Source organism: Mytilus trossulus, chromosome 13 (genome assembly GCF_036588685.1).
Source record: "Mytilus trossulus isolate FHL-02 chromosome 13, PNRI_Mtr1.1.1.hap1, whole genome shotgun sequence".
NCBI classification, from domain to species: Eukaryota; Metazoa; Mollusca; class Bivalvia; order Mytilida; family Mytilidae; genus Mytilus; species Mytilus trossulus.
The window spans coordinates 33454305-33470191 of record NC_086385.1 but is presented as its reverse complement, the minus strand read 5'-3'; the positions used below and the strand labels follow the sequence as shown (position 1 = coordinate 33470191).

General features: G+C 29.6%; 1 protein-coding gene and 1 long non-coding RNA gene across 2 annotated transcripts; both read left to right on the top strand.

The window, feature by feature from the left end:
• The first annotated feature begins 1568 nt into the window (after positions 1-1568).
• Positions 1569-5599, top strand: LOC134695179 (uncharacterized). Its single transcript, XR_010102722.1, has 3 exons — positions 1569-1720; positions 3413-3479; positions 5531-5599. It is a non-coding gene; the product is annotated as an uncharacterized LOC134695179 (long non-coding RNA).
• A 1759-nt stretch (positions 5600-7358) lies between these two features.
• LOC134694294 (uncharacterized) lies at positions 7359-13976 on the top strand. Its single transcript, XM_063555301.1, has 8 exons — positions 7359-7616; positions 8502-8831; positions 9386-9472; positions 11040-11067; positions 11484-11521; positions 12285-12416; positions 12778-12821; positions 13746-13976. Exons 1-8 carry the CDS (start codon positions 7457-7459, stop codon positions 13974-13976), a joined length of 1050 nt encoding a protein of 349 aa, XP_063411371.1. The 5' UTR covers positions 7359-7456.
• The last annotated feature ends 1911 nt before the right edge of the window (positions 13977-15887 follow it).

Below are 15887 nucleotides of genomic sequence, written 5' to 3'. Positions count from 1 at the left end.
TAGTTTTAGAGAGAAAAGGCTGAGTTTTAGTTAGTGCAGCCATCCCAACCTGATATTTGTTTGTCATTCCAACTTGTTTTTACTTACTTTAAATATCAGTGACTAATTTTTTTTTTTTTTTTTTATTAAAACCTTATTTCAATTATTTGTTTAGTATTTTTTATTGTACAAAAATTTGCAGCTAATACAATCTTCTGATAAAATAAGGCATAGAAACGCCATTACAATTGTTGTGGACAGTGCCCATTTTACATTTGTCTTATCTTCAAGCTATCTTCTCACATTTTATACAAAATTCTACAAGGTAGTTTTGCTTTTTTTTTCACACAAAGTTGGATTGTCTACATTCACAACCTTACAAAATCTAACAATTTTGCACCAGAATGAGAAAAAAAAGTCCTGTGACCCATATACTCATTACCATATTTTGGAAAAAAGCATGATACTAACTCAATTCTGACAAACTATTCAAAAATCTATTGACATTTATTAAGAGGACCCAGCCAACCCAACAATATGTGGGGAAAAATTTGGAAAAATATTAAATTACACTTTAATTTTTTTTTTAAATAAATGTTGAATAAAACATACAAATCATATAATAATGTGCAAGTTTCACCTAATTGTAACATTACAGTCTATTTCATAAATTCTAACTTTATTGCTCGAGATTTTTGTTTCCTGTTGTATGACACACGAGGACACATCGTTGTCGATTTAAAACCTTTTAAGGAAGAAAGCACTCAACAATCTATGTCAAAATTTCCAAAAAATCAAGCTTTACAAAAAGCATCTGTAATATTTAATTATGATTACTCATAAAATAATCAAATGCGGTTGACTTAAAACCTTAAAACTTAAAACTTGTTACAACTGTAAAGACATTCAGACTCACCCCTCTTAAACAAATGAAATATAGAAAAAAATATACAGATAACAGAATTCCTTCTTTGCCAGATTAGTCATAAAATATAGGAAAGAATAGACATTATCTTCCAGTCGTTGCACTGTTGAAAATGAAAATTCATTATTTTGCTAAAGGAAATAAAAGCTGTTAAATTAAAAAACGATCACTATTTTTCAATGACACCAAAATGTTTATAATATTGAATTTTGATTTTACCACGGTGTGTTTTTTTTTTTAATTTGACTGAAAAAATAAAATCACTTCTTCTGTTTTTATAATTTATTTTGTTAAAATCCTTAAACCAATGCACGAAAAAAAACCTACCATTAAGTAAAAGATAGACAATGATTAAGGAAAACATGGTATAGTTTCTAAGTTATCATCAAGGACGTTATAAAACCAATAAATAAGAAAACGATGGTGCTGTGGAAAAATTGCTTCTTTTGAAAAAAATATACAGTTTTCAGAACAATTTGGTAGTCATTTTTCTTTAAAAGATCTTACATTTTTTATTATTATTCCAGAGGAACCTTTTCCTCCTTTAATATGGAGTAATGTCAAAAGACAAATGTTCAATATAATTCAGCAATAGAAGCTATAGTTTACAGTACTTTGAAGTTTAGACTTGACGTCATAGAGTATCAAATATTCAACAGGAAGAATGATTTAAAAATGTTCATCATAATTTCGTATATATCATGATACATATTTCTCTTCCCACTTGACACTATTTGTTTGAATGTATATTATATTTGAAATGATTCATCAGAATAGGTATAAAGTCCAGGAGCAGCACTACTTACTTTTAATTTAGTAAGTTAATAAGTAAACGTTATTACCAAAGTATCAGGTTAATTTTAATACATCATATTATATTTCATCTGTCAATTTAATCGAAGACAAATTATCTTAATTGGATTTAAAATTTCAGAAAACGTAAACGAAACGATTTACATAACAGTTAACGGAGGAGACACACATCACTGTTAATCATTGTAAAAATCCGTCCGAGATATAACGTATTAGTTTGCTTTGAGGGCATAACATGCACATTGAACGACAAATTTATTTGACGTATACAATTTTTCTGATGTTAGACACTTAAATCAATGAATGTGTTCGTAGATAGTAGAAAGTAGATGTTTTTGTGTTTTTGTGTTCTGTTAAATTGTTCCCTTTAAATATTGTTATACGGTGATGACTGATGTACCCATTTTTTGACTATTTTATTTATTGTGTCTGTTTATTTAACGCATCAATGTAAATATGACAGAATTTGATGAGACTGGCATTAAAGTGAGAGGGTTAGCTCTATAGAACCAGGTTTAATCCACCATTTTCTACATTTGAAAATGCCTGTACCAAGTCAGGAATATGATAGTTCTTGTCCATTCGTTTTTGACGCGTTTTGATATTTGATTTTGCCATGTGATTATGAACTTTCCGAACTGATTTTCCTCTAAGTTCAGTATTTTTGTGATTTTACCTTTTGCAGGTAAGTTTATTTTGCCATTTCTTCTATACTCAAATGTGTTTAAAAGATACGAAATATATAAATGTCACCAACATTTGTTTCTTGTTTTGTTTCTTGTTGTTTGTTCTGATTTACGTCCCGAACTAATTTGGCATTAAAAACATATAAAGCCAGCTGATAGTTTCTTCATAGTAGGTTGACTGGGATGTTATGTGTTTGATGAAACCTGGAATGAAACCACAAATAACAACCAATTACGGATCATAGTGAAATTATGTGTTATGTTCAGCACTAAACGGAGGAAAAGCATCTGCGTCTCTAGATTTCAGGCATAGTTGAAACTCCTGTGACCCGATAACCTGTATTTTTGTATAAAAATTTGATTATATAGAAAATCTGAAATTGACCAAGATAAATTTTTACAAATGCCGTTTGGTTTTATTTATGTACAAAAAGTGTTCCAGACATGTTTTATTAAAAGGGTACGTATTAAAGCTTACTTATCGTTATTTTTTATACATTTGCAAGAAATGACATGATGTGCGTAAAAACATAATAATACAGCGGTTTTTCAAAATAAAATTAAGCTAAACAATCGTTAACAAAGATTGAGTCACCTTAATAAATAGCATAAGGAAACTCATAACATTGAATGGAAATGAAGAATATGTCAAAGAGACAACAACCCAACCAAAAGAAAACAGATGAAGGCCACCAATTGGTTCTTGAACACAACGAGAAAAGAGCATAGACAAAGCTTTAACCCTTTTTTGAAATATACGTTTGTTAACATATTTCATAAATTAAGTTTAACATATTTTATTTGTTGACCAAACTGTGTCTTTCGGTAATAACATGAAAAATGATTTTCAAATCAAAATATATACAATCGAAGTAATATATTTTCTTGCTGCTAAATTTAATGTTTGAGTTTTCAAACATGAATGCGTAATATTAAGACTGCAAAATTATTGATGTCTGAATATTTAGTTTATTTATTTACAATTGTAATTTTTCAAATTTATTTAAAGACCAGGAGCATGCAGAAACAAATATTCTGCCAGTAACTGTATATTCTGATGATGACATTAAGAACAGGTAAGTTTCAATTTCAACTTATATAATTCTGTGCTTAAAGTCATCATGGTCACTCAAGCACATTAACTATTATTACATTGGCTAGTTTTAATTCATAAAAAAATGACAAAATATTTTCTTTGACCCTTTGACAAACTACAAATATAAAAAATTCTCAAAATTTGAACCAGCCAGTTTTTTAGAAAATTTTATTGGTTATATAGAAGTTTGACACAACTTTTTGGAGCATTATGTCCTCATGCTCTCCAACTTTGATCTTGTTTGGCGTCATAATAATATTGATCTGAGCATCACTGGTGAGTCTTATGTAGACGAAACGAGCGTCTAACGTTTTATATTTTAAGACTGGTACCTTTGATAACTAGTGACCAACCCTTATTTTGATCACTGAGAAGCGTTACATTTTCTTAACAAAAAAACATATACATATATATATATATATATCTGAACATACATGTATTCAGATATCGCAGATCAAATTTATAATTCCTTGTGTAATCATACGTTTTTTGATTGAGTTAAGTCTGCCAATTGATATTTTATCGTATGTTTTTCTATGTTGTGATGTTATGCTATTGTTTCAGAAAAAGGGAGAAGGTTTGGATCCATTAAAATGTTTGCACCGGTCCTAAGTCAGGAATCTGATGTACAGTAGTTGTCGTTTGTTTATGTAATATATACGTGTTTCTCGTTTCTCGTTTTGTTTATAAAGATTAGACCGTTGATTTTCCCGTTTGAATGGTTTTACACTAGTAATTTTGGGGCCCTTTATATCTTGTTGTTCGTTGTGAGCCAAGGCTCCGTGTTTAAGGCCATACTTTAACCTATAATGGTTTACTTTTTAAGTTGTAATTTGGATGGAGAGTTGTCTCATTGGCACTCACACCACATCTTCCTATATCTATGATTACATCGTTTAGTTGCTTTTTACATAGTTGTCTCCCTGTAGTGTTATCTTCCTCCTTACATATTATATCATAAACATTTGATTACTTAAATGTACATCATGTGATCTCCTGTTGATCATCACAGTTTTCTCGTTTGCCCTCATATCAAATCTTCTTATTTTCTAAAATTATTGTAGTACAGATGTAAGTGTAAGCTGTTCAAATGAATGCTAAGCTAAATATCTGAGGTTTCGGAATATCCCGGTTGAACAATGCTGGATATGATGTATTGATAATAGGTTAATCCTTGTACAGATGACTAACCATCATAAAATTTCCAGATTTAATCATAAGATATGATTATATTGTTTAATAACATTTATTTGTATAATTCTTCTCTCAAGGTATTACCATTTGAAAAATAGTATTTTGCTTTCACATACAATTTTAGCAATTTATTTTTTATCATTAAAAAAGAATTTGGTTTTGATAAATAAACCAGGAAAAAAGAAAATAAGGCGATTCATTTTGCGATACAAACACAGAGATAATATCTTAATTTGATGATTGAAAAAATATGTTGTATTACAAGTGACAAATAAACAAATATATTCTTTTGTGGATAGTTGTCTCATTGGCAATCATACCACATCTTCATTTTTTTTTTATATTAAACGAATTATATGTAAAAATTGTAAGCATCGATTGCATCGAAACTTAGTGCAGTTTAAATCTGTCAAGATAATTCGCATTATTTCTAATCAAAGAAAGAAGAAAACCCCTATACCGTTAAAAGAACTCGTTGACAATTTCACATTACAAAATTTAAAATTTTTTTTTTCCATTGAAAGACAACATGGTCAAACATATGTGTCAACTTGATTTCTGGAGGGCAACATCTATCTTTCTTAAAAATAAACATCGTTTAGATCAAACAAATAGTTCTATGAATCTGACATTATTAAGACGCACAAGTTTATGAATTTGTTTGCCTTTCGTAATTTATCTGTTTTTGCTAATTGTTGGTAGTTTCTATATTATATCAATCGCTTCTTTAACAGTGTTACTTCTTATGAAATAAGGAATTGTGAATAGTATTTCAAGAAAGTAAAACTTTCGTTTATTGTAAAACTCTACAAAATAAAAATCTATTTATTGTTACAGTTTCGATGGTAGACATTATCATTATGAACGAAAAACCAGGGGGCATACGTCGTGGAACTGAAAATGAACGTCTCTCTTTAGAATGCTCATTTGACGGTATAAACACATGGGAAACTCTTATTTGGAAACGAAACGGCAAAATATTGGCAAATGGTCGCCATGGATATGCGTTGTTTTCATTTCTTCCAACGAAGAAAGATCATTTGTCCGAATTTTGCTGTGAAGTGCACGATATACGGAAAGGCGAAATCAAAGAAAAGGTTATAACACTGGATATAAAATGTATGTTGATAACTGCTTTTTGTTTGTTCTTTAATGTTAGTATTTGTTTTTTTGAAATAGAAACTTAATAAGCCTCTAGAGATATTCACTTACATCATATGGCTTCTTCACTAAAAAAAGAAACCACGAAATTCGATTTCAACGTATAAAAAATCTATAATTTTGAGTGAAGAAATTACCGGAAAATAGAAATACCATATGGAATAAAACAAAAGATTCCAATTTCCCGTGTTAATAAAGACATATGTTTCTAAAATTTCTTTCAGTTTCGGATGAGATGTTATGAATAAGAACTTAAGCAAAAACCAAAATAGATACAGTTGTTGACTGTTATTAATATTTCAAGAGAACGTTAATTCTTTGTATGATGGGTCAGACGTAATTTTTAAAACTTTGCCTTTTCTATTGATAAAAAAACACTAAAACGAACTGTATAAGTAAACAAATGTCAGTTGCTATGCACTGTTCAGTGGCAGATTTACCTTCCCACTTAGCAGTAGTTAATTTTTTGATTCTGATATATGTACGATTTTTATTTATCTTAAATAGATTTGATTTCGTTAAAAATCATCTGTAGCAGCCGCAGCTAGGACGTTACCGTATATTGTAATAAACAGTGAATGCGAAAAAATATACCTAACTCAGATGAAAATTCATAACGGAAAGTCCACACTCAAACGTCAAATTCAAAAGCTCAAACACATCAACCTATGAATAACAATTGTAATATACCTAACTTAGTAGATGCATTTTCCTAAAAAGAAAATGGTTCACTTAAATCTTATGAATACATGGCTAAACGTCTCACTGCTATGACAGCGGTACAACTATATCAGAGGTTCGTTGTTTAACCCATATTTCTCTGAAAGAGACATATTAAACAAACTGAAAACATGTTGTCTTCGCCGTAGCATATCTAAGCGAAATCTGTGTCTTCTTATATTGATTTGTTTTTCTATTCAAGAACCGCAGTATTTCGTCATGTTGTAAATTCGTTGCTATTCTTAATTTTTGTTCTAAATAAAAGAAAACTACAATAACACCAGTAACAAAATTTCAACTTGTGATTCAAGAAAAACAGTAACTTTATCCAAATGGTTTTGTAAGTGTGTGTATCAGTGTATCAACACATGACTTGATCAATCGGTACTGTTCAATACACAATGTTTACAGTTTTATGGGTAACAAGGTTAGATCGATTTCATTTGTGATTGTAGTACAAAAGCAGAGCATTTTTCAGAACTTCAGATTAGACCGATAGAGATTGCTATGATTAGAGATAATGTGAACGCTAACGTGTTTTGTTTAGATCGATTAAAATTAGATTCATAACAACATGCTAGTGTGAACAGGGTCTTATTGTTAACTTTTTGTCGGAAACCAGTCGAGCTACTTTTAATTTAGATTTTGATCGTTAATATACTTTATCTTATTAAATATACCTTTAATCTTAATAATTTTGTAGATATAATTTTCTTATATTTTATTTGTTATATTTATTATTTGTTCTACTAATGCATATAAACAATTTTATTTATAGACACGCCTGTGCTCAAATTCAATTATACAGAAAAAAGCCTTTTTATTAAAGGAGAAACAAAGACACTATGCTGTAGTTCAGACAGCAATCCGCCAACTAGTACAATGTGGCTGAAAAACCAAAAAGCATCAGAAGAAGTACATTATAAAAGCAATGTATGCCTAACTCTAATGAATATTAGTGATAGCGATAGCGGAATATATTCATGTTTCGGGGATAATGAAATAGGACGTGTCGAACAAGAAATCAACATCAATGTATTATGTAAGAAACTTTTCAACGAAGCAGTAATATTTTATTTTTGTTTATAGAGGGAGGAGATATTAAATTGTTTTTTTATAATGTTTAATTATCTTTGAATATTATTCTATCTTAATTATTCGAGGGGCACACATTTTGATTTTAAAAGAATAAATATATCAAAAAGAGTTTGTTAAATAACATTGAAATAAAATTTTGTCCTGCAAATAAAAACAAACTTATTTAAGACAACAAATGAATGCCTGTATAATAATGTATACAGTTCACTGCTATTTTACAAACATTGTTTCTATCATTCAGTTGCTATTTCTGCTAATGAAAATTAGATAGAATCAGTGAGTTTGAGATTAAAAAAGGATACTTCTTTTCTTTTTTTCCATGTAAAGGATATGTTGCATTTTTTCTTAAACAATACACTACGAAGCATCTACACATAAATGAATGTCAGTAGTTGAATCGACTAGAAAATAAACAGGATTTGATATGACAACCGAAACTAATACAACATTTAAAAGTGATAGTTTAAAAGCAGACCATATACTTCGTCTAATGAAAATAGTGACACGCTATAAATCAACATCAATTGTTAACTATTGTTTATTCTTATTATAATGCCCTTTGCTTCAAAGTACCAATAATGATTTGCATCAATTTCTTATCAAGACTTTTAATACTGAACCTTTGTCATGTTTGTGTCTTTCCTACTTTTTACTTTTTTTTTATCATACCAAGAATAATTCCAACCCACATATACACACGTACAGAAATGAATAAAACAAAACAAACAGAGATCATTATGTACACATTTATATTCAAAGTATCGGGTTTATCTTTCCTTGATTATTTTACAAATCACTCATAATTTTTATATTGATTATTTCTTTTCAGATCCTCCAGTTTTTGTAGAGGAACACAAAATAATACAGTTTAGAAATTTGGGAGAACACACTGATGAAAAGTTGGTTGCGCACTCTGTATCAAGCATTACGTGCTGTCATATTGAAGGAGAAAACGGAAGAGAAATACCACATGATATGGAATGTATTCCTGAAAACACAACGCCTTTTGTTCATGACTCGAATAATATTATACCAGAGCTAGAAATTGCTATCAGCTTTACCTCGATGCAAAAAAGTGATTATCAGAAATATAAGATTACACTATGCAATCATGATGGCAACAGCAGTTGCATTATGGAATTAAAACTTATGGATACAGGTAGGCAACACCAAATCTGCTTTAATCTTTAAAGAGGGATTTGGTTTCCTCTAATTATAAGAGTTATTTGCTTAAATCAATTTGTATTTACTGTTCTGTTATCTCTTTAGAACAGTTTAAGACATAACATTTTTTCAATCATATCATTAATGATATCCATTTCTATTTTTATTCTACAGTAAACCACTACTGCTTGTAGGAAGTTTATCCACAATGAAAGAATTAAGAAATTATTACGCTTCTTAGTCCACTTATAATGCGATGTCAAATTCCTTAATTTTTTTGGTATCAGTTTCATATGTAATATATAACATTTATTGTGACAGGAATGTTTAATTTCATATATATTAATGATAGTAATCGTCTTGAGATTATAATAAACACAAGAGAAAAACATAGGATTTACGCATACGATTTCACCACAAAAAGCGTATCAAAATATCCAATGAAAATGTTCATACTTAAGAAAAGTACAGATAAAATCCTTACATACCCTTATATGATAAAGATCCTAATGTTATTGCTATGATATTGATCTTTTTAAATATTTGTAGAAATTGAAATACCCCGTGCACTAGATTTGAATGTTATTATTCTGTGTTTATTGACTACCATACTTCTGGTAACAGGAATAGTTATCGGTAAGTATAAACATATAGATGGAAAACAGCAAATAGGAGTCTTTATTTGTTGTCCATTCATTTCGTTTGATGTGTTTTATCATTTGATTTTGCCATTTGATTAGGGTCTTTCCAGTTTTGAATTTTCAATGGAGTTTAGTATTTTTGTGATTTTACTTTTTTGTAGGAAAAAATGTAGACAAAAAGAATTAACTCATATTAATCTTTTACAAATTGATTTAAACTAAGAAAATCTTATCAATTAAAAAATACCCCAAAAAAACAAAAAAAAAACAAGCATGCGTCGACAGGATCAGCGTCACTTAATAAACATGCATCATCCGCCATTGTAATCCACTCTAATTCACAAATCGAATATGGAATTGGAAAAGAACTATAAAATAACTGTTATGCTGACTATAGTTCAAGTATCTTTATATACACAATGTCTTAGTGAGTTAATCTATCGTATCGTGATAGTGACTTAAGACTGATGTTATGTCAAATTTAGATTTAAGTTTTCCTCACTTGTTGAGCAATCATAATATAAGGATCACAAATGTTTAAGTAAAAATTACACGCGAAAAACGTACCAATTAAGATAAACAAACGACTACCAAGTGGGTAGATGCAATCTTAATGCAGATATATGCATGATATGATACATTTGTAATTTGACAATTTGGCAGTTCAAATCTTCAAGTTTGTCATAGAATTTAGTTGAAAGTATTCTATCCGTGTTATGAGCGAGACAACACAAACATAAAGATATGAGGTATTCTTTTAGTTTTGTTAGTATCCTTAATTTCAAATGTTTACACATTTTACTCTTTGTAGGTGACCGTCTTGAAGGCCGTAAAGTGACATATAGTTGTTAATTTCTAAGTTAGTTTGGTCACTTTTAAAGAGTTGTTTCATTGTTTCAACACATCATCTTTTTTATATTATAAACTGTACTTGGCTACCACAAACTTATCGAACTGATCGGAAATGGACGATGAAAATAACTGTCATTTTAAGCTAACCTGGTTTATATATTGATATTGAACCTTAATTTGTTCATGTTCTCTTCTGAAACTGGTTTGTCGATGTTACATCAGTTGATGTACAAATGCCAGATGTGCGGTTAACAGATTGTTATACCCCACCTACGATAGTATAGGAACATTTTACTTTCTGATCTGTGCATCCGTTCGTTCGTCCTTCCGTTCGTCTGTCCTTCCGTCCGTTCGTCTCCCTTCAGGTTAAAGTTTATGAATAAGGTAGTTTTTGATGAAGTTGAAGTCCAATCAAATTGAAACTCAGTACACATAAGCCTATGATATGATATGATAGTTCTGGTTAGAATGCCAAATTGGAGTTTTGAGGTTAAAGTTTTTGGTAAAGGTAGTTTTGGATGAATTTGAAGCCCAATCAACTTGAAACTTAGTTTACATGTTCCCTGATATATGATATTTCTAATTGTAATGCCATTTTTACCCCAATATCACGGTCCACTAAACATAGAGAATGACAATGCGAGTGGGGCATCTGTGTACTATGGACACATTCTTGTTGAACCTACTAATTATTTTATTTTCTATTTCAGCATTGGTTAAAAGATTTGAGAATAAAAGGTACGAACCCGTCCTGTTCTCTCTTTTGAAATCATATTTGTATATCAATACTTTATCTCAGAACATTATCCTTTTTTACACGAAGTACTTTTAGTTAGGGCAGCAGTGAGACAGCTTTATAAAGAGTTTTTAAACAAAGTACGTTAATAAATGCAAACAACACTATTTTCAATAATTATGTAAAACAGTTTGTAAAAATTAGATAGAAAATAACAATTTACATTCAGATGAAAAGTCTAAATGATTGATAATATTTATCTTCCAAAAGGTGTGCATTTCATTAAAGATGTAGAATTATTGCTTTCTGTCATGTCACATTTTAAGACACTCATCTACCTGTTAACGCAATTTTTCCTCTAAATAAGAAACAACAGAGTGTTATTACAATGTATCAGATGTAATTTTTTTTATTTCAGAATACAAACTACCGACGATGTTATAGAAGTTGTGGAAGGTATAAATAAATTATTTTATTCATCTTTACTAGTAAATATATACAAATCTGTTGGTAGTCTGACTAATTTCACGTCTGTATAAGAACATTACCAGTGCAACATCTACCACATTAACTACTGTTAACAATTTAAATATTATGGGAAATGAAGGGTATTGAAAAACTTGTCATAGAATCATTGAACAAATTGTTACCAAAATGTAAACACACAAAAAGTTAGGAAAATATTTTATATAGAATAACAAATTGACCAAATAATCGCTTCTTAAAACATTGAATGCACAGGAATGTAAGACAGTCAAGGATAGTATCCCAATCTGACGAAAAGCAGACTTATTGAAAACATAAGCATAATTAGTATTACAGTAGTGATTCTTAATTCTGCGACAGTAAAGTAAAGCATCTGATGTGTTACGTCTACACAGTCAAGCAAAATTAAAAATAATATTGCTTCTCATGTCCAACTTATTAAAAGTAAACATCTTATTTAAAGAACAATGAACATAAATTGCCATAATGTATTAGTTGATACTAATGAGAAAACCCCTTTGATCTGAAGTTTTTCAATTCGACGTTTCATAATCTAATGCATCCTGGGTACTATTTAAAAAAAAGTGTACACCAAAACATCGTGATTGGTTATAAATGTCATAAACAATGGAAATTCAACCAATAACTTATTATCGTTTTGGGATACGATCAATGAAATTACCCATGATTCTTTACATTCAACATGGCCAACTAACAATGTTATATACTACAGATAGAACAGACGCTGTGGAGAATGTACTTTACCAGTCTAATGCATGTATATACACTGAAGCCACAAATCGAAGTACTCTGTCAAAAAGTGCTGCAGTTTCAAACAGCCACAGAAGTAATCCAACTAATGAAGGTACGTGTTTCATCATTTTAGGAGATTTAGGAAAATTTTTATCTTTATCATCTATTTACACGTAGAAAATGTTAAGCAAGTACAAAATACAATGTTTTATGAAAATTTAGATCGTGCATATTATGTCAGGTACTAATTTTGTTTTTAACAAAATGACGTTTGTTTTTCCGACATTGTTTTGGTTATTCTTTTTTGAGTGCCTTACAATTTGACTGATTTTAAATTATTTAATTGTAAATTTCTTGCGAGATGTTTTGAATCTTCATATAACCTTTTATATTTAAGTGACATTTTGAGCTAAATGAATTTTTCAAATATATTTCAATTTGCCTCTTTTTAATTAGTTTTTTTTTGTTTTTAGAAAACCAAAGACCTCAGAGGTTAAACAGCAGGGTTCAGGAATCGGTAAGTTATGATCTGTTTTGCACTCTTAAATTTCTGACTGTTTCGTTCAAAATGTAACAAGAGATTAAATTATACCAACATCAAATGTATTTCTCCTATTGTTTTTATTTAAACATGTTAAACAAAAAACTAAAGGAAGTAATCTTTTATTGGGGTTTACGGTTTAAAAACTCAAAATTAAACATTCATTCAAAGTACGTGTCGTAAAAAAAATAAAATCTTAAGATAGCAATACATACAATAAAACGGATTCATACTAAATTTTAAAAACGAACAAAGTATAGACACATTGTAAAAAAAAAGTGCTTAACTTTAAACAATAGTATATTATTGCAATTGAATGAATGGTACTTGTGAAGTTGTAATACTGCATTTTTTAATTTGCTGCATGCTGGTTTGAAATGATCAAGTGAATTTTTAAAGTCAATCGCTTGTAAAGTATTAAATCAAATAAAGAGACCGAAATCAGAATTAAAATATCCTGAATCGTCGTTATCTGGTACAATGAACTTCAAAAAAATTATGTAGTCAAAAACAGAAGGGATAGTTGTTTTTTATAATTTAAAATCACCATGTATAATGCAAGATACGAAATCGACGCCCAAAAAAATTAACAGTCTGTCTGGTAATTATGTTGAGACAAATGTGAATCAGCAGAGTTTGAACTTCTCCAAGAAAAACAATTGTTTGCTCAAAACATTTTATGTAAAAGATGTAACGTTTAGATAAAAGTAATCCAAGACCTTAATGAAACAACTACCATAAGCTTGAATGAAATTGAACAAATATGGCCACACGAAACCTCTATTTCGGATTATTCAACCAAATTAAACCACATTATTTTTATTTAAAAAGAAAATCAATTTGACAGTAGAGTACATATCCACAATAAAATGCTGTTTTTCAGTTTTATTTATTTTTCAGACTAGACAATTGAATTATGTAGATATAACATTCAAACCTGCTTTACCAATAAGTAAAACGCGTATCATAGGAATTAAAAACAAGACGGAGTATGCTGATGAAAATTTAACAAATGGTCAGACTGGTGTCCTCAATACACAACATGAATCAAACAGTGACGACGAAGATTTCGTTGAAATTGAGGATCTAGAAATATTTTCGAATAGAAATAATGAAATCGATATTGATTAAAAAAAAATGCAAACATATACATTGAAATCAAAAGCATACATTTTTCGACATCACAATGACATATTTTAATAGGTTTTGTTTTGTCTTAAGGTAGCACGATACAAGATTTTATAACTCCAACTACCAAGTTTTAAAATGCTGTAACTTTCTTAATAATGCTTGAAAATTTATAAAAGTGGTAGTTTTGGATAGGTAACAGATTACTCTTTTAAATGAATGCAATATTAGCATTATACAACAATTATGTAACCAATTAAAATGTTAACGGTGTCTAAATTATTTTTCACTAAATTTCCACTTTCAAATGAAATTAGCTTCTGCATAGGTATCACTAGAGGCTTGATTTTATTAGATGTTGTTTCTATAGCCATTATCTACAAAAGGGTGTCTCAGATTTCAGATAGAATGTATAGAACAAATTTTACACCTAATTAAACATTATCTTCCTTTATGTGGTTAGGATGTTTCACTAATTGGAGATTTATGAGAGAATAGAATACCATAGAGACAATCTGAGACACCCTTTTGACATGTTTGAAGCCCATGATGTGTTGATTAAGATTTCGTTAAAATTTTCTGTATAGTTAAAGAGATGAAAGAGCTAAATTCATTCAGGTGACCTTACTCAGATTTTGCCACTAATTACATAATAATTGATTACATAATGATTGCATAATTGAAATATTACATTCATTTAAAAGATTAATCTTTTGTCTATCTATATGTACCTCTTTTATTATTTTCTATGGATTCATAAGAAAGTTACAGCATTTCAAATGTTAGTGATTGGAGGTAAAAAAATCTTTGTATTGTGCTACCTTAATGAGGGTAAACGTAGAAAAGCCATTCAGTCGCAACACATCAATTAAGTTTTATTCTCAGTATTTCGACCTGTTGCTTTTAAAAAAATTGAAGAATGTATCTTTTGTTACCTTGTACTTTGTTTCATTATATTCAGCTTGAAAATTTGTTTGGTAAATAAATTGCAAGTCAAACGTAAACTATTTTTTTTCGAATTGTGCGACATTATACTTTTCTCATCTCAGAACGTTTTGTTTTTTTGCTTGTTTGACATTCTTTAGTTAGTTTCAGATTTTTAAAAGACAAAATGCTCTGTACATTGTTTGTACACACAAAAGTTTGTACACATTTTCTATGGATTTATTTGTGTTTTGTTTCTGTGAATTGTCGTTCAACTTTGTAAACAATATTTATATACATATATTCTTTAACATAATACATTCAAGATGGTGAAAAAATTTGAAACTTGAATCATCTCATTCAAAATTTCTATTACTTATACTCAAAGGCTTTATTTCGGCGCCAGTCTTTCATTTATATTATTTGATGTCAAGGCTTATAAGATGTTTAGTACTGTGGTGCCCTTGTGAATAAACGAAAAGGAACCATTGGGTTGTGGCTTTTTTATTAATGCAAGTGCGCATCCTGATTTAAATTCAATGACGCAACTATTGACAATGTAAGACTACTATAATAATAAGGATGGCAACGTGTACTCGAGTACTCGGGTTCTTGCTCGGAAGGCCGATTTCTCGAGTACAGTTTTAGTACTCGGATACTCGTTTGCCTGTTATACGTCTTCCACTCTCTTTAGTTCTGTTAAAATATCCCCATCGTAATACTAAATAAAATCGATTAACAACATCAATATGTTTATCCTGAGGATACTATTTGTTTTACTACCAACGTCCTTTCTTTCCGAGGGAATGTTTTCATGTGCCCTACTTGTTACAAAAATTAGGAAGTCAAAAAGTAGTTCGTCTGAAATTGTTGACCAGATCATATTTCTAAACAAGAAAAAAAGTCAGAGTGAACTGCGGTAAACCCTACCAACCTAATTAGAGACATTTGTAACGGTGTTTGTACACGACTGAACACTTTCATTGATTA